Source organism: Phocoena sinus, chromosome 1 (assembly GCF_008692025.1).
Source record: "Phocoena sinus isolate mPhoSin1 chromosome 1, mPhoSin1.pri, whole genome shotgun sequence".
NCBI classification, from domain to species: Eukaryota; Metazoa; Chordata; class Mammalia; order Artiodactyla; family Phocoenidae; genus Phocoena; species Phocoena sinus.
In genome coordinates this window covers 129,078,099-129,096,790 of record NC_045763.1, presented here as the reverse complement: position 1 = coordinate 129,096,790, position 18,692 = coordinate 129,078,099, and the positions used below count along the sequence as shown (strand labels likewise).

Below are 18,692 nucleotides of genomic sequence, written 5' to 3'. Positions count from 1 at the left end.
ACATAATTATCCATTCCCAAGTGGAATAATTCCATTTTAGGTTCTTGGGCTGCAAAATACCTTTGAAAAGGCTTTCCTGTCTCCTACTCTCATAAAAGGTCTCATTCTAGATGAATGCAAAATTCACTGAAATTTAGATAAGGCTGATCATGAAAATCTGAAACCTAATACAGGTAGTGTTTACATGGTGGAGGCAACTGGCATATTTGATTGTAAAATATGATTATTTTCCAAATCATATTCAAAGCCACCTGAGGTCTCCTTTCTCTTGGTTTTCAACACTGCCATAGAAGCTTGGGGATTCACTTGTGGTGGTATATCTAGTTGGTGGTTATCTAGTCTTTAGCTGATTCTCTGTCTCAGTTGGTTCATTAGCCTTTCTACAAAAAACAAAACAAAACAAACGAAAAAAAATAGGAAAGGGATGAAGCATATTTCTAAATTTTATATTAACTTGCATATTTACTGGGTTCCCATAATAGCAGCAAGAACAGTATTATCCTGTTTTTCAGTGTTTAAACTAATCCCAATGGGGGAAAATGCTGATGTCACAAAGATTTGGAATTCTCCACGTGTCTGAGCAATTAAAATCAAGAAGGCCTGGCCTTGTCATTGACCATGAATGATTGAGAATTTTGCTATTTGCCATTTTGATTAAGGATTTTTTTCCTGATCCTTGGATGGCATGTGTTCTTTCTAGAATTCATGTGAGCAGATAATTTTGACTGGAAAACAGGAGTGGACATTTCCTGGTGTTCATGGGAATGGTTAAAAACTAATTTCAGAAATTAGAGCACTTGTTATTTGCAGGTTTGCCTATCGTGTGGCTCTGACGCCTGGAAAGTAGCCAGAAGGAAAAGGAAGTACTGTGCCATGATGAGGCTGCCTCAGTTCCTTGTGGCTTTGGACTTTGCCCTCTGTAGGAATTCTATTTCTGGTCAGAGTTGCCATACGATCTAAACTTCACCTAAATACCGGTAATGTGGCATCAGTACACATGCAGATTCTTGCAAACCCAATGCATTTCCAACACCCCGCCAACCCCACCACCCGGTCCCCTGCATTTAAAAATACTGGCCAGACCAAAAGTGCAATATTCTTTGGGAAACAGCATTGGGTAAGCCAGGTGGATTTCATTTGGCAACTAAAGGGTGTAAATATGTGTTTAGATTCAGAGGTTCCCCTAGACAATGGTTACAATATGTTGGCTAGAGTAAGCTAAAGGTTTTAACGTTGGGCATTTAAAAATTCTATGTTTAAGCAGCAGTAAAGTTATGACAAGCAGACAAAAGCCATCAAACCCTCAGTTAAATCCTCAACTCCTTTCTCGTTCTGCTGGAGGGAGGCATGTAAAGCACATTCTGAGAGAAAGATGCAGCATTTACATTTTCATGTTTAATTTCCTGGCTATCGGCTAAAGCAGCTCCAGTAAGCTAAATTTCACTTCTAATTTCTCCTCGTAGCTGATAAGTCAGAGGGAGGAAGAGGCGTCCAGCAGCTCATTCTTGGAGTTTGCTGCTTATATAAAATTTAGAGGTGAAAGAGCCATGGATCATGTTGTGCCATGAATCTCTCAAGTCATTGAAAAACATGCCATCTGACCACAACTGCCTGAAAATGAAGATTTTCCCTGTAAAATCATTCTTTTCTGACAGCGAGGGAGACAAAAGAGGGCAGTGATGAAACAGAAGTACTAGCTTGTGTGCGTCTACAAGACTGTGGGTCTGCTTACGCTGGGTAGAATTCTTTTCTCCGAGCTGACATCAACTTATATATAGGAACATTCAGCAGATTCCAACTGGTGACAGTTTGCTGCTGAGTGGCTGCAGGAAGAATAACAATTATTGGCTGTGCGTTTTTCACTGGTCAGTGGCTCTTGTGCCAGACTCCCTTCTTGGCTGTCTTCCTCAATCAGGTGAAACCAGGGGCAGGATTAGGTACCCTGAAACTCAGAAAGGCTTTCCCTACACTGTTGAAGCTTAGCAATTTAGAGTGCCAAACGAGAACAATGACAGAGCTATTTGCTATTCTTGGTCGTGGGACATGGAAGCAGTTGTTCCCTTAACTCAATGCCAGTTAGCACGGGGCTGGTATGGTATATGCTATATTGTTATATTTACTGCCCTGCTGCCTGTCTGCATTTCTGCTGTTTGTACTTTGCCTCATGCAGATCCTTTCTTATTCTCCGTTTTCTTGTACCCTCCTGCACCATCAGAAGTTTGGAAAAGTAAGATAAGGGGCACATTGAAAACTGAAAGGCAATCTGAAATCTACCTTGACACATCTGCAAAGCTCCCAAATTCCTGGGCCTTGCCTAAACAGACTGCCAGTCATTCTGGACTGTGGCGGGACGCAGATGTTTGTGTAAAGTAGACTCAAGTTTGCTATACCCAAGAAGGAAACCACCAGGCTAATTTTACTTCCACTTGAACCAGAATGAAACCAAGACCTGAAGAATGAAAACCTTTGACATTAACCATTGATTCACTTCAGTGAATTATTATGTTACAACCAGAATCACTGTGGCATTTGAATGATTTTGATGAAATATCTAATTGTGGGGCTCAGATTAAATTGGACGCTTTTCTTTAGTGAGCAGCTTGTGGCCAAATTCCCATTTTCATTACAATATGTTAAGCATCGTGACAACTCATGTTAAACCTGCAACAAATTATTAATTACATTTGGGATTTCTGTAACTAATTTTGTTACATAGTAGCCTCATGAGATGCCTTAAATACTAAGAGTCAGAAAGAACGCCTCAAAGTTGTTTCTATTCTCAGCAATTATACTTTGTAAAAATCCTTGCTTGACTTTTAAATCCAGTTGCTAAATATAAAAACTGTTCCCTGAAAAATCAGAACACCTAATCATATTTTTATTTGTTTGTTCTTTAAAGGAGAAGGATGTCGAGGAAAATAGAAAGCTCATGGCTGAAATCAGAAATCACAAGATGAATTCATCACTTGTCCAAAGACACTCAGCTGCTAAAAGAAGTCGTACTCTTAGAGGGCTGTTGAGGAGGAAGTAAGTCAGGGTGTTTCCAGTACATGACTGCTGGGGAGTCAGACAGGCTAGTCCCACAAGTCGCTTAACTGTCCGTGAACCCTGAGCCCACAACTTCAAGGCTCGGCAGCTTCGTCCTTCATGGCACCAAACCTTGATATTAGGGATGCAAAGACACACTCATAAGAATCATGGGTTTGCTCTTACTCAAAATTCAGGGGACTGGCTGAAAACAAAACAGGGAGACCTTATCTCTAGGTGAAAGGGATTCTGTGTTAACTGTCAATTAAATCAACATATAAAATACGTAAAAGAGATATGGTACAGAAGAGCATCAGGGTCAAACATTTAAAACCAGATTAAGCTAAACTGTAGAGAACCAAATGGCTTTTACCTCTGTAAAAAAAAAAGAACATGAGTGCATGGATTGTCTCTTCATGTAGAGAAACTGATGTACCTTTTGCCATGGTTGGTTGAGTAGTAAATTACTGAGAATGTGGGGCTGTGATGAGACTCTCAAAGTGTGCATGTAAAGTCAGGGAAACTTTGTTAAGTCATGGAAGGAGCATAAGTGGGAGGCCCTGGGATAATCTTGATGCTATTCCAGGGCTGTCTCTGCAGTGCAGGGACCCCAGTTTCACCATGGGCCTCACCAGAGAGTCTTTCTGTGGAGCATTTCTTGGTTTCCATGCTGTGTTTCTGTCATGTGAATGAGCTGGAGTAAAAAGCTAAGTCCTTTCCTCTGATTCACTTTTGTCATTTTTAAAAGACACCATCAGACTTGGTGACAGGGGTGGTTAAAAGAAAGGACTTCTATTTTTCAAAAAAAAATTTTTTTTTAAATAGAAGACTGGGTGATGAGGTAAATGAAGTTTGCTTTTCCTTGGATAGAGACCCTTCCTCCTACCCTTATCCCCTTTTGACCGTTGCAAAATAGCCTAGTCCAAGGAAAGGGGAGAAGACAAATGAGTGAAATAATGCCAGAGTCGGCTGTTGCCAGGAAAAACACACTCTGATTCAGTTAATTTGTTCTGTTAATGTCAAAGGCTGTGATTCCCAATTAGCTAATTTTAAGAAGCTGTAACCGAAAATAGCTACATCAGCCCTAAAGTTAGTGTTTGGTGAAGATTAGGATCTTCAAGTAAGAGAATAGGGGCCCTAAAGAGGTACTGATGTCTGTTTAAGATCATGTTGCTCAACAAGGACACGACTAGCTGGGATTTTCCAACTGGGTTTCAGCCGCTTCAGAGAAGTTGATAGAGGTGAGAGGGGAGGGGACACACCAAACATTCGGGCAACAGAGAATGTCCCACAAATCAGATTTGCGTAGTTAACTTTCTAGTGGCAGAAGCATACATGCTGGTGAGGCTCTTTGGGATAGAGATGCTCCCCTAGTTCAGGAGGAGTTAATTAAAACAGGCATGTAGTTTGCAATATTTCTAGCCCTCACTGAAAATCTCCGTGCACATAAACCAGAGCAGCTTGAGCAGCTGAGAAAAACTGGGCCAAAAACCACTCCACCAGCCTCTCTCCTTCCTCGTCCTTTACATTGGAATGGAAAGATAGAAAAATCATCATTTTTTTTTTTAAAAGCAGAACACTCATGGTTTCTGTACAATTGCAGGTGCTTTCACTACATCTGAATAGGGTTACGATAAATCTACGCTCTTAAAAGTGAAGATCACAACTTGCTAATGAAATCACAAATTATCCAGAAGAAAACTGTGCACAGGCACACGCTGAGTGGCAGAATCTTTTGCCTCTAAAAGTTCAGTTTTTGCCTTTGTAATATTAAAGCCCAGCAGGGAGCCGGCAGGACACTGCTTATGCTGTCTTGTCACGTTATGAGTTTCTGGTTTCAGATAAAAGGGGAGAAAGTGCCTTTAAGAAAGCAAAAAACTGGAGAAAAAAATAAACTTCCTTCTCGGAAACCTAAGGGTTGTTTTTCTGGAGATGACGGATAATGGCATTTCGAGTTATTTTAGTTTTTAATAGAGAAAATGGAGGCAAGTCATGGAGGGAAAAGAGAGTATATAAATAAATAGAACAAGGTGAAGTTTCAACAAGAGCTTCCCTCAACTTTTTCTTTCTTTCTTTCTATCTTTGTCTCTCTTTCCTTTTCTCTCTTTCTTTTTTTGAAATCTTAAACCCTATTTCTGGCTTGCATTTGGTAGGATTCCTGCCCTGGCTTTTATTAAAAACAGACTTTACGTGGTCAGAATTCTCCATCTAAAGCTAAATTTTAATAGGCATAAGGATCCTAACAAAGTCTTTCTTGCTCTCTCTCAGGTGACCCCCCCCCTCGTCCCCCCAAGGATTTCCCTCCCAGTGCGCTGAACTGGCGCTGAAACTGGAAGGCTCAGCAGAAACCACCGGTTTTCCTCTTTTACTCTGAACCCTCATTTCTGTTTTACTTTTGAGACTCTTTGCAAGGTCAGATCAAGTTAAGTCTGGCTCTAACCTGAGAATACTCCAGAAATTTTGAATAACACGCTGTTGTCCTATAAATTCCCCAAAGCAGGTGCCTGAAACCTGGCAGTTTCCCTTCTCCAGCAGAGGCTCCAGAGCCCGATTCCTGCTGCCTACCTTGTGTGTGTGTGAGCTGGGAAATACCAAGGGCGACTCCACCTGGCTTAACAAATCAATTTAGCATTCAACAGTTATCTCTAAAGGGTATTGGCAAGCCAGCTTATCTGAAACCCAGAGGTAAAGCAGCCAAGCGAGCAGGCAAAGACATGCACTTTCATTCTCGAAGACAGGCGCCACCAGGTTGCTCTAGTTCCTTCTTATAGCTAAACAGACAAAATAGCCCACTTTAAGGCTCCTGTATGGGACTCCCGTCTTCCCACGCTTAACAACCCCCCACCCCGCCCCACCAATGGCCTCCACACCTTCTTGGCACAACTGCAGACCCTTTCCCAGTCAGTTTTAAGTTTCCTAAAACAATAATTTAATCTTGTGTGTGGTGAGGCTCAATGCTGACCTTTATGCTTGTTTACATGGAAGGGACAGTCTTTTGAATACTGCAGTGCAGTGGTTCTCCAGGAGGGGGTCCTCAAGCCTTCTCAACCCTAACCCTAACCTCTCCCCGCATCCCCCCACCCCACCCCCCCGCCTCTCTCCCAGCCCCCAGTGGCAATGTCTGGAGACATTCTTAGTGGTCACAACTGAGGGAGTGCAGCCGACATCCACTAGGTAGATGCCAGGATGCTGCTGAACATCCTAAAACGCATAGCACAATGTCCACAACAAAAATGTCAGTAGTGTTGAGGTGGAGAAACCCCGACATGGTTAGGAGACTGCTTGGGATTAAAGCCCAGCTCGATTCAGGCCTGGCTGAGCAGCCTTGGGCAAGTTGCTTAACCTCTGTGCCTCGTCCTGTACCTCGTCTGTAAAATAGATAATAACCTATCTCATGGGGTTGTTGTGAGCATTAAACAAAAAGGTACCTGCAAAGCTCTTAGGACAGTGCCTAGCGTACATTGAGAGCTCAATAAATACTACCTGTTGTTACTATTATTACCAGAAATTCAGCTCAGTTCCAAATAAATTATAAGCCAAACCTATTGAGGTTAGAAAAAAAAATACATAGGTTTGAGAGTACATATATCCTCTTTGATGGGGACCAAAATCATGATGGCAGTAACAACCACAGTGCTTTACAGTTTGTGAGACTCTTTCAAATACCTTGTCTCATATGATTTGGGCCACATCCTTGTTATATCTTTATTTCATAGATGAGGAACTCCTGGCTCAGTTAAATGAGTGGCCCAAGGCCTGTGGCAAACCAGGTCTTCTGATTGCACATCTCCTTCTATTCCCCCTACACTTCCCTTTGTTTAGTGGGTTAAGATGCCCCTTCTTCTCTTCATTATACCCAACAGCCTGAAGATCAAAATAAATGTAAGTACTGAAATCAGAGGGTGAGGTGACTCAGGCTTCATGGGTGGGCAGAACTCACTTCTCTTTTTATGGTACCTGCATAGTAAGGTTTTTCTTCATGGAGTATACAAACATTTTAACCCTCTGAATTGAACTTCTAAAAAACTAACTTTCTGCATGGGCTATTTTCTTTCAGTTTTAGATTTCTGATGTTGAGGGAAAAAACCCTAATTCCCTCTATTTTCAAAATCTCTAATTAGTATATTGACCATAAATGTATGAAGGTTAGAATATAGCTTCAACTATATGTATACATATTTCAAGTTCTACTTATTTATTAGCTATTCTGTTTCACAGTTAAGCCTGACAATCTGCTTACAAATGCCAAATGTATTATTCAAATGTACAATGTTCTATCTTATATGTGATCAGTGACTGCACACAGCAATTATATGTATTAAAATTTCTATGCATAGCTTTTTAAAAAACAATCAGATTAACCAGCCAGATTTTTACTCAGCCTACATTAAAGTTAATAATATTGGGTTTAAGGGTCAAAGTTCAGAGGGCAGATGGATAATATTCCTTGAAGTCAGTGGTTTTCTAGAATTCCTCTGGTAATAGAGAAGGCCAGGCCTTAGCTGGTGATGCTCTTGTGACCTAGGGAGCACACAGCTTGCAGCAACCCAGCCACAACTCTTTCATTTCAAAGGTCTCCGTCAAATTCTACAACCAGCTGCCAAATCGTCATTCATCTGGACCCAGGTTTCTTTGGTCCCATTTAGTTTGTGCCAGTTGAGAAAGGAGAGGTTTAGGCCATATACTGGTTTCTAAATGGTGTCACAGGCTCAGCAATCTTCCCACGATCCCCCTCCCGGAGGGAAAGCTGAAAACGTGTATCACAGTATCTTTACCATTTTCTTTTCCAAATCAATTTTGTCTGTCAGGCTATGAGAAGAGAACCGATGAGCATGGCCCTGCTTTCGGTCTCGCGCAGAACACTCACCTTGGGACGCTCGGAGGAGCCCTGGTGGGCCGAGACGGAACCTGTGGAGGCGCCCCGAACGAGTCGCTGCTGTTGGGGAAAGGAGGCAATGGGCCAGGCCGGAAGGGCACTGGAGGCGCTGCCGAGTGGGGTCCCGGGGAGGGGATGGCGGGTGCGGGCCCGCGGCCGGACGTGGGCCGCGGGAGGGGCGCGCTCAGCGTTGGTCTCCGCTGGGTGGTGGGGCTTGGAGGCGGGGACCTGGGGGCAGAGACCGACAGCAGTTTGCCCATCCTCCTCTCCGTTGGAATTCATCCTTAAAAAATATTTTATAACTGACTGCTTTTTAAAAAGTATTTTCTGACTAACTCAGACACGTGTTAGGGATGTTAAACGGTAATAGAAGGGTAAATAGTGAAAAGAAAGTTTCCCTCCTCTCCCCCCTTGCTCTGTGGAGACAACCAACATCTTTTCCCGGGTATCCTTTTTAACTATATTCTACAATATCTTCTCTCTCTCTCTCTCTCTCTCTCTCTCTCTCTCTCTCTCTCTCTATATATATATATATATATATATACATTGCTTTTTTGTACACAATGTTCTACAACTTAACTTTTTTTTTTAAGCTTCACATTAACTGGCCTGTGTTTTCATTCCACTACTTAAAGAACTTACTCTTTTTAATGGCTGTATAACGTTCCAATGTAAGGATATATTGTGCTTGATTTTTTTTAAGTGTAAAGTTTTTTTTAAATTATGTGTAACACAGTTATTTAAGTCAATAAATTTTTAAGGAATTTCATATGTTCTGATTCTTTCCACTGCCAATCACCTTAGTTCCTCCAAACTCATAATCTTCAAGATAAAACAGCCCTTTCAAAAAGAAGTTATCATGTAAGTCAGCCCACAATTCTTTTAGTTAGGCTTCTTTGATCTCCAATGAAATATGGACACACTTCAAAATTCCCCACCTGTAATCTTTAGGATCCAATTTCCTCAAGCGATTTACTTTAGGACCATGTTTAGGGTCAGGAGATGGATCTGCCCGGTTCTGAATTTGACACACTCTAAAAATGTACTAGGTTCAAATCATATTCACTCCTAAGCCATCACACCCTAGAACAGTACAGATCATTGGGATATGCCAATACCTAAGATAAAAAGTTTGTTAGGTTTTTCATAGTTTACTTGGCAGCTCTGTCTTGTAGTTCTTTCCCACAGATCTAACAAGTAGTTCTATAAGTAAAGGAAACCACACAGTTAATCTATGAGGCGTTTCCAACGATTTTGTGCTTGATTTTGAAAGCGGTTGGGATCATCTGACCTTCTCTCTCGCTCCTGGACTTAAATATCTTTTTTCCTCTTTTTTCTTTAGGTTCATACTGGTTTAGGGAAGCACATTCAGAAAATGACACTGGACAAGCTGGGAGGCCTCTGGTGATGTGGAGCCATCTTCCTACCTGCGGGAATGCTGGATCCAGGAGTCGTCCACTGGCGGCGGTGCGGGCGTGAACGTCGTGGATGTGTTGATGTCACCGATGACCACGAGGGCTTCTTTAAGGGCTTGGTACATTCGAAGCATCTCATCCCTGCGCTGAGCCTGTTCCGCAGATTCCTCCATCAGAGTATTTTGGTCCTCTGAAGAATATAACTGTGCTAGGAGCTCAGAATTTATGAAATCTTTAACCTGCCAGGTCACCACAGAAAAGTAAAAAATGGGAATGAATGAGTGACTGAATGATAAACTGGTTCATAGCCTGTGGACAAAGGCCACAAAAGTCCACTCTGGGAAAAGGGATGCATTGTGCATCTATTTATGCTTATTTTCTTCATTATCCTCCCAATGCCAATAATAGTTTTCCTCTCAGTTTTATGGCTGTTGACAGTAAAGAAAAACATAGATTAGTTGAAAAGAGGGCCAAACCTCACCATCGCCAGAACAGGGCCTGTTGGCTGTACAAGCATTTCTGCAATGTTATCTGAGGCTGCTTGGCTTATATATAGACAAGGGAAGGTACCAGGAGGTAAGCAGTGGTATTTTCAACAGGAAACAATGACACACAGAAACCTGTGTAATAACACAAGTTATTCCTTCCTTGGTATTCCCAGCCCTTTACCTAGCTTTTACCAAAATCACTGGAATACTATTAAGACCCCAGGTTTCAGTGTTGTTTCAAAAGTGGAATTAGCACCAATAAGTGAGTATTTATTAAATACAGAATCGTATATAATTATGCAAGTTGATTTACAAAGAAAAAGTGATATATTCTCTGCTTTCTAGAGCTTAACAGTGATGAGGACTGACATAAGGTTCCACAGTTAACAGATATATGAAAACAAACTAAAATAAGAAAAATTCGTATGAGTCTTAGGGGAGGGGCATTTTGTGGCAGGATGAGAATGGAGAGGATGCATATATTGTGTAGCCCTGAGGGAGAGAGAACCAATCATTATATTTCATCAAGTCTAAGACACCACTGATTTTAAGACACACCAGTCTTTTATGTGCCACTAAGAAAGAAAAAACACCATCAACTAAACTACAACAGAATGCCAAGATGTCATTGAGTGTAACATGCATCTTCATGTTAGAAATGTTAAATGTGAAAAAAGTGAATGTGAGAATCAATTAAATCCAATGTGCCTTTACAAGTTATCTGATTTAAATTCTCACTGCATACTTATGGAATGTATATTATTATCCCAATTTTACAGATGAAGGAACTGAATGGACTTCAGAGAGTTTAAGTAACTTGCCCAAAGTCACACAACATTAAGTTGAACCCCAAATCTTCTGACTTGAAGTCCAGTGCTCTTTCCATTAACCCCCTTGCCTCACTTTGAGTGCTTAGAAAAGATAATTTATGTTTAAGCATCATTATTTTAGTGTGGTGCACATGTATGACAATTAACTTAAGCCTAGAAAAATAAAGCAACTTGGATTTTTCAGTTTCTCTGTTAAATGAGAAAGCTAGTGCTTATCTAGAGTCACTGGCTCTAAGAAAGGCCAAAGTCCAGTATATTTAATTGTTACTAATTCAAGCAGACAACAGAACACCTGTCAGATGCTCAAAATTCCTGGGTTGTAGTTACATTTGTAACTCAGAGATGACAAGACTCTGAAACACATAGCTTCACTATTTTTTAAAGGTATCAAACCATGTAGATAATTCTACTAATCCGAAAATTCAGCTAAATCACAGCTTTGTTGTGGTGAAATAAAAAGTGTTCTCTGCACATATTCTGTAAACCAGGAGTGATTTAAATGTGGAAGCAATCTAACACGCGAGATGTATTTGGGCAACTGTCTGGCGGAAGGGAAGGTTTATGTGTGATAGCTGTGGAAGGTAAATTTGGCCAGATAACCCTGGGCCAGGTGTCAAGGCCTTGAATGTCAAGGAAAAGTGCTTGAACTTTATCCACTTGGCAATGGGAAGCCATGGAAGGCTTTTAAAACAAGTAAGCGAAATAATAAAAGAGAGTTTTAGGAAAATCAAGCTGGCTGTGATTGGAAAATAATTTGCAAGTGTGGTAGTAGAGATAAATCTGTTGGAAGGCCATTGCAGATCATTTATGAGATGATAAGGGTTTAATTTAGTAAGTGGCATAGAAAATATGGGCAGATATAAATGCCATTATAAAGGAAAAACCAACAGGACTTGGTGCTGTTTGGATGTGAAGGGCAAAAAAGAAAGGAACAAAGACACCTCAAGCATTGAGGTTTGGGTGAAGGGAAGTCAAAGAAAGTCAGATTTAGAGAAGATAGTAAATTTGGCTTAAGAAATATTTCATTCCCCTCCTTGAAGATTTATTTACTGCCAGACACACTTGCAGGTACCCAAGGAGTCATGCACGCTTGCACAAATCTTCCACTGTGAGGTGTGTGTATCCACTTGGAGAGATGATGCAACTCCAAACTCAAAACCAGACAAGTTTCCTGGCATTGACCATCAGTTGGGTTAAGCTCTTTTGAAGCTTTACATCTTCCTGGAGTATCACTTAGAATCTATTAAACACAATTTAAAAGAAGATTCTTCCAAGAATAGATTTAAAGCAGATCTGAATTAAGAAGCAACTGTCAAACAAACCACAAAATAAAATAGTAAGAGCCTGCTTCAGCATTTTGATCAAAGATCTGCCTTGAATCAACTCTTCCACATCAAAATGTTACACACTAAAACTGTAACATAGATGGATAGTTGGATAGTTGCCTACTATCCAACAGATTTGGCAATGTTCTGAAATAATATGAATAATTTTAGCATGAGAGAAAATGGCAATATAGCACAGTGGTTAAGGGCATATTCTTTGGAATCAGACAGCTCTGAATTTGACTCCTAGCTCTAACACTTATTGTTCTTGGACAAATAATTTAACCTCTTTGAGTTTCAGATTCCTGATCTGTAAAATGAGGTTAAAGGTAGGAGCTGCCTCAAGAGCTGGTGGAAGGGAAAAAAAAAAAAAGAGTTGGTACAAGGATTCAGTGAAAGTGTGAATATAAATTGCCTAGCATGATGCCCAGCATTTAGTCAGTGCTCCATCAACAAAAGCTGTTCTTTTTACAGTATATAGTCTAACTTGGCGTTAGGTATGAAGGGGTAGGAAGTTAGTGCAACAGTGCTGGCATCAAGTGACATAGTTCAACATAAAGCATAAGTTAACGTTTTATTTTGCACTTAAGAAAACTTCTAGAAAGACTCTTCTCCTCCTGCTAGCCTCACTTTCTAATGCTACAACTGGAACAAAGGTGGGGGACTTCGGGGAGTTTCCAGACACTTCAGGGACTTTCTGAGCAGTTTGTATGTCAATGGTACAAATATTTAAACCAAGGATTCTGCACAATTGGAGGGCAAGTGGATCTCTTTTACATGATACCATTTAGAAAATACCTCACAGAACATGACATAAACTAATTATACTTGGATGTGAGATTTGAAATAATATTTATGCCTTTAATTATAACACCTTATAACCTATACATCTTTGTGTGGTTCACCAAAAAATTCTCACACACAAAACCTCATTCCAGTTCAAACTCTACAGGCTAGATAAACAGGCATTACTGCACCATGTCGTTCTGCTCAGTGTAAAGGAATGTGAGGTCATTAAAAACGTTCCACATGTTTTCCTCTCTTTCTTACTTTAACCCTTCTCTAGCAACCTGCAGTATTTTTGGATCTGTAACTTTCTTTGTCTTTATTACTACAACCATTTTAAAGCCTTCACAAATAGGAGAGGCATTTATAGAGTTTTCATACAATTCAGTTTACTAAGGAGACCATTTCCTTAAAATCTCTGTTTTGAGACAGGAGGAACTACAGAATGGGACAGTGATAACTCTCATTCACGTGAATACGCACATAAAAATTTAATTGAGATGTTTAATTTTGTTTAGTTTTAGAGAGGGACTTGGGTAGAATTTTGTGATTCTTTGAGATCTCACAATTCTCTCGTTTCCGCTTAAGGCTGCTTTACATTTCTGAGGGATTTCATTTTGCTAAAGACCAACGAAGTTTTCCTTCTTTAAAAAAAAAAAAAAGTAACATCCCTTGACTCACAAAGGTCGAGAAAAGAAGACAGACGCACAAAAAAGTACGTACTGTATGATTCCAAAGTTCAAGAACAGTTAGAACTCATCTACAGTGTAAGAAAGCAGGAGTGTTTCCCTTGGTGGGGAGTGATAGGGGAGGGGGAGAAAGAGTGGGGCTTCTGGGTCCTAGTCAGGATCTGTTTCTTGAGCAGGATGCAGAATTCTTGACCCGTGGAAACAAATCAGTGCTCTGGCATTTAAGATGTACTTTTCCCTCAAATAATGAACATTTAAAATAACACTCTACTTCACACACATTAAAGTTACAGTAAGTTTTGAAACTAGGGCACATGTTACTAATTTTCCACCAAAGTATCAATGGCCAAGGAGAGTGAACCTGGACCTCCAGGGGTCCAGGGGCACAGGCTCCAAGTGTGAAATGCCTCTAGGTTTCATGCTTGGTTCTTAAAATGTTTCATAAAAAAACTTTACATTCTATTTTGTATTAGCTGGGTTTGTTTGAATATGAGGAACAATGTTTTAAATTACTTACTAGTTAAGATACAAAACATTGTTCCTCATATTCAAACAAACCCTAATTAAATCTTCAAGTAAAATGAACCCTCTGGGCGAGTCACTTAAACCTCTTGGGGCCTCAATTTCTTCATTTGGAAACTGCACAAAATCATGAGTACCCAGCAGGTGGCTATTCTGTTCAAACACAGAATTGTGTGCCCCTTAGCCAGTAATACTTTTCGAATAAAACTGGATCCACTTTCTTGATTCTCTGATGGAGAACTTCTGGTGGTGTGAGCTACAGGGAAGAGGCCATCAAAATATGCTTGCTGTGGGGCATTATATGTGTGTTTTCTTTCATGTACCGAACAAAACTCTGTTTCTTTGCCTGTAGCCTGTCTAGAACAACTGCCTGTCGTAAACTTGCTATTTCTTTGCGCTGCTGTTACCTGGTATGTTTAAGCAATGAAACAGCTGCTGCATTTCAATAGACAAAGGCTTACAGTATGTCCGAGGGGAGGCATTTATTGCTGGCTTTAAATTTCTTAAACAATTCCATATGGAGACTTGAGTGGCAGAACGCTTAATGTAAACTTTCAAAGGAAACTGCCCACCAAATTCTGAACTTTATGAAAGTTGGCTGAAACATATTCTTTTTCAGAAGGCAGAGTAGTCACTCCCATTTCAAAGAGGAAGGGCCACAGCACCATTTTCAATAGTGATAGTCAACAAATAGAGGACCCAGCTTTAGGCATTTATTGGTTCTGGAGGAACAGCTAGCTTTCTCACCCACAACCATTTGTAGAAACAGCAGGGTTAAGTGGATGGAATTCAGAATAAGGAGTCAAAGTATGTGTTTTCTTGTTGTGATTCTATGATTAATTCTCTCACTTGAAGATCTCTTCACTTTAAATAAAAAAAAAGTCAACACATATGCATGACACAGTGCTGGGTGTTCACTGTGTTTCTGTTCCTGTACTCAAAAGGAATGAACAAATTGTTCTGGAATGAACAAAAAGGGCTCAGACGTTCTGTACAATAAAATGCCATGAGAATATGAGTACATTTTAAAAAAGGGATTTGTATTTTTACATATACATAATTACATATATAGATTTAATATATATATTTTATATATATAACTATATACTCTTACATGTGTAGTAAAAAAGTGGATAAAATAATACCCAAAGAAAAGCAGTCATCCTAGATGTGTAAAACTATTTTCTGGTAGATATGAAAAGTTAAATTCAAACAAAGATAACCATAACTTCATAAGAATCCAGCATTACATAATGTTTTTGCTTTCTCCTTATTCCTATTAATCTCTACTTCAAGGTTTGACCTTGGAGATCAGATCTTAATTGAAGTCTTCTTTCTCATGACTCTTATGTGAGGTCTCCCTGGAGACAATTAGCAGAACTTTACTTCCACGGATAATACCCTGTAGGTGGGGCTTTTGCCATTTCATGAAGCAAGTGAGCACACTAGTGAGAAGTGAGGGCAATTACCCTCACGTGTGTGTGTGTGTGTGTGTGTGTGTGTGTGTGTGTGTGTGTGTTTCTTGAGAAGGTGAAAGTAGGTTAGGTCTGCAACAGGTTTTTTTTTTCCTTTTAACTAATTTATGTCAAGCCACTCCTCACAGCTATAGACAGGAAGTGCTATTTCCTGTGCTGATGATATAATATAGTGCAGAGCAGGGCAGCGTTTGAACTGATGGCAGCACTAATGACTCTCAGTAAAACAGTGAAAAGATAAATGATACTTAATCAGGAAAATGTTTAAATAAGCAAGTGCCTGGATTCCACGGGCAAAACAACCTGAACTCATTTAAGTGAAGTTAAGAGGGTAATTTAAAAAATAGACTATTTGCTTAGTACTTTATATTTTTCAAAATGGCATATAGTCACACTTATGATGTTCTCTGACAACTCTGTGGGGTAGTTCAGCGTTCTTAGTGTAGTTTTAGCAGTGACTGAGTTCAGATCAGAGGGGCCAAATGATTTGCTTCAGGTCACACAGCAGGCCATTGACCAAGCTTAAGTATATAATTTATAGTTTCCAATATATTTGCAATACATTGCTTACCTGCTGATGCATCAAAGCGTCCTACTGACCTTGTTTGAATAAACGGAATGTGTACAAAAACAGAGTGAGTTAAAAACAAGATTGCTCCCGTGACTGTTTGGGGCTTCTTGAAGTCAAGAAACTCATAGATCATGAATAACAAATGGATTGTCATACTTAGAATTTTGAAAGGAATCTTTATATATGGATAATGGCTATTTACAATTCTTAAGTAGGCAGCCATATTAGTTTCTTACAATTATACTTTTCATAGTACTTCCATATATACTATCTTGTGGAACAAATCCCTAAGCCAGGTACTTTTTCTATGATTCATATTTCACATATGGAGGAAATAGGTAGAAATAAGTTAAGGATTTGTCTTAGGTTAACAGAGTCTGTAGCAGAGCCAAGCATAGAATCCAGGTTTCTCCTAAATTCTAGTGTGGGGCTCTTTTCAGTACTTTACCATCTAATTTTTATTTGTTACAAGCAAATGCTCATAATATATCACTGATTTAAATAAGAAGGTGTCCTTAGAAGATAACTAGGAATAAAATCGTTGGTGTCTCACTTTTCAAGAGTCAGAAAAGCCTGCTATAAAACACCTCATTATAGCCTATCTTATCTAAAAGATAAGTTCTCAAACAAATTGTGATGTTATTTACACTTTAACAAAGTAGCTAACAAAAGGACCAAACCAGACCATGTAATTTAAGTATCATTTTCCGACTGCTATAAAAATAACCATGAAAAGGGAGCGATTCTATGCAATATAGATCAACAGATGGCTAGTCTAGCAGGCACTTTGAGATCCGTGGCTCTTTCATCTTTACCTTAGAAAAGAAAAGGTAACTGACTTTGTAGCCAAGGGCACAGGGCAAAAAGCCCTTTCCCATGTTAAAATAGCATTCCATAGTTTTTAGAAGGTGAAAATAATCATATTACCATATTCAGTATGTGTGTGTATGCAGAAGAGAATAAATATCTTTTCCCTTTAATCTCAAAGTCTAGGAGCCAGGGTATCTGGTTTTATTGCTGGCTTTGCAACTAATTTATACCCTGACTGGAGTATTTTTGTTCTGCTTTATTGTAAGCAAATTCACACCCTTCTAGAGGAGACAGCCAATAGGGAATACCACTGTACTGTATCTAGAAGTTGTATGTTTTCTTTCTTAAGTTCTCTTCCACGCGTCAGTCACTTACCACTTGTAATGGAAAATGATAAGCCTAGGTGATAGGTATTTCGACCATCCAGAAAATATCACAAAGAAGCTGAAGAGAATGTGAGCAATTTCCACACTAGGATGGGTTAGAGGTTAAAATGAGACAGTTTATAATCACTTACATTATTGATCATAAGATGCATTATCGTTTTTGGAATTAGGTCTCGGATACATTTGTTGATAATAGACATGTAGGAGTCTACGAGGTTGCGAATGGTCTCCACTTGCCTCTCCAACTGTGGGTCCATGGAAAAGTTTTCTGCTTGGCCATTCTCATCATTTTCAGTCTAACAGAAAGGAAAGCCAAACATGGATTATTTCACATTTATTCAGAAGAGAAAAATACCAGACATTATCAGATGAAAGACTTCTGTTTACTGAATTTGGAGTTGTACTACTAGATGGTAACATCTTTATCTTATCAAACAGCCATTAAGTCTGAAAAGAGATCAGAACCATGCAGTTATTATTCTACCTTTAGCCTGCCACAATTGAGGAAAAGCAAGTATTGTAATTCTGAATGAATGTTTAGATGGATGACCAGATAAACAGTGCACCTAACAACATACCTCCAGAGAACAATCTAATCTTAAGCCATTTGCAAGCTGGCCAAAGAACTGAATCCAAACATATGATGCAGATGTACACTTCTGGGAGGCGTCTCCAGGGATCCTATAGATTAGAAATAACCTTGGTGTTGTTCTGGAACTCCTAGGCCTGCTCTGGAATGGATCAGCACTTGGATCAGTCCAGATTTAAAACTAAATCTCCTAGGCCTGGCCTGGAGCCAAAATAAGAGATATAGGGGATAATTCATTTTTCCATGCTCTTGCTGGAATTTGTTATATAAATTCATGCTTCTGTCATCACTACTAAAGGCTGGCTCAACTGTGAAAAACTTAGTTTTAACTTCTAACTTGTTATTCTTTGAATAAAACAGAACACATCCACACACAAAGCATTTATTTCTGCAACATGAGAGAAGCATCTGTTTTCTATACTATGGGACTTGAGTTAATTAATTTTGGCTTATCCACCAGAGGCTGGGCTGGAATGGCATCTTCATCATTAAGGACTGACCTATTGGCTTGGCATTGAAATCAATTTAGAACAAATGGTCTCCATTTCAAGTCAGGTTGAACCATCTAAGCCCCAGAACATGATAACAAATATTGTTAGTGGTCTGGCTACTTTCTAGCTTTGGAAAGATTTAATTATGAGTGCAAAAAATAAAAGGGGAAAATAATTTATTGCTTCCAATGTGGACATGAAGTACTTTTCTTTGGAAAGGTACATACTTTGATATGCCGGGTTTTTAATCATCCAATCAGTTCTTGGCAAAGCACCGTGCTGAATCGCTTAAAGACATCTATAAATAAGCGTTAACTTTCGATCAATAGGCATGTGTGAAAGGCATATTTGTAGGCTACAAAAGTCAACAATAACAAAGGTAGAAATCAGTTCTAAACATTTATAAAGGCTT

General features: G+C 39.5%; 1 protein-coding gene and 1 non-coding gene across 2 annotated transcripts in view; both read right to left on the bottom strand.

Moving 5' to 3' along the window:
- Positions 1 to 18,692, bottom strand: part of LOC116765140 (dynamin-3-like) — a 162,167-nt gene that overhangs the window by 21,910 nt on the left and 121,565 nt on the right. Inside the window, exons 5-7 of the mRNA XM_032654435.1 lie at positions 17,332 to 17,496; positions 9,331 to 9,557; positions 7,895 to 8,131 (exon numbers count right to left, since the gene is read on the bottom strand). Coding sequence (XP_032510326.1) covers positions 7,895 to 8,131; positions 9,331 to 9,557; positions 17,332 to 17,496 — 629 coding nt within the window. The remainder of the gene's footprint in view (positions 1 to 7,894; positions 8,132 to 9,330; positions 9,558 to 17,331; positions 17,497 to 18,692) is intronic.
- Positions 9,066 to 9,200, bottom strand: LOC116745540. The gene has a single exon (XR_004347462.1). It is a non-coding gene; the product is annotated as a small nucleolar RNA SNORA18 (small nucleolar RNA).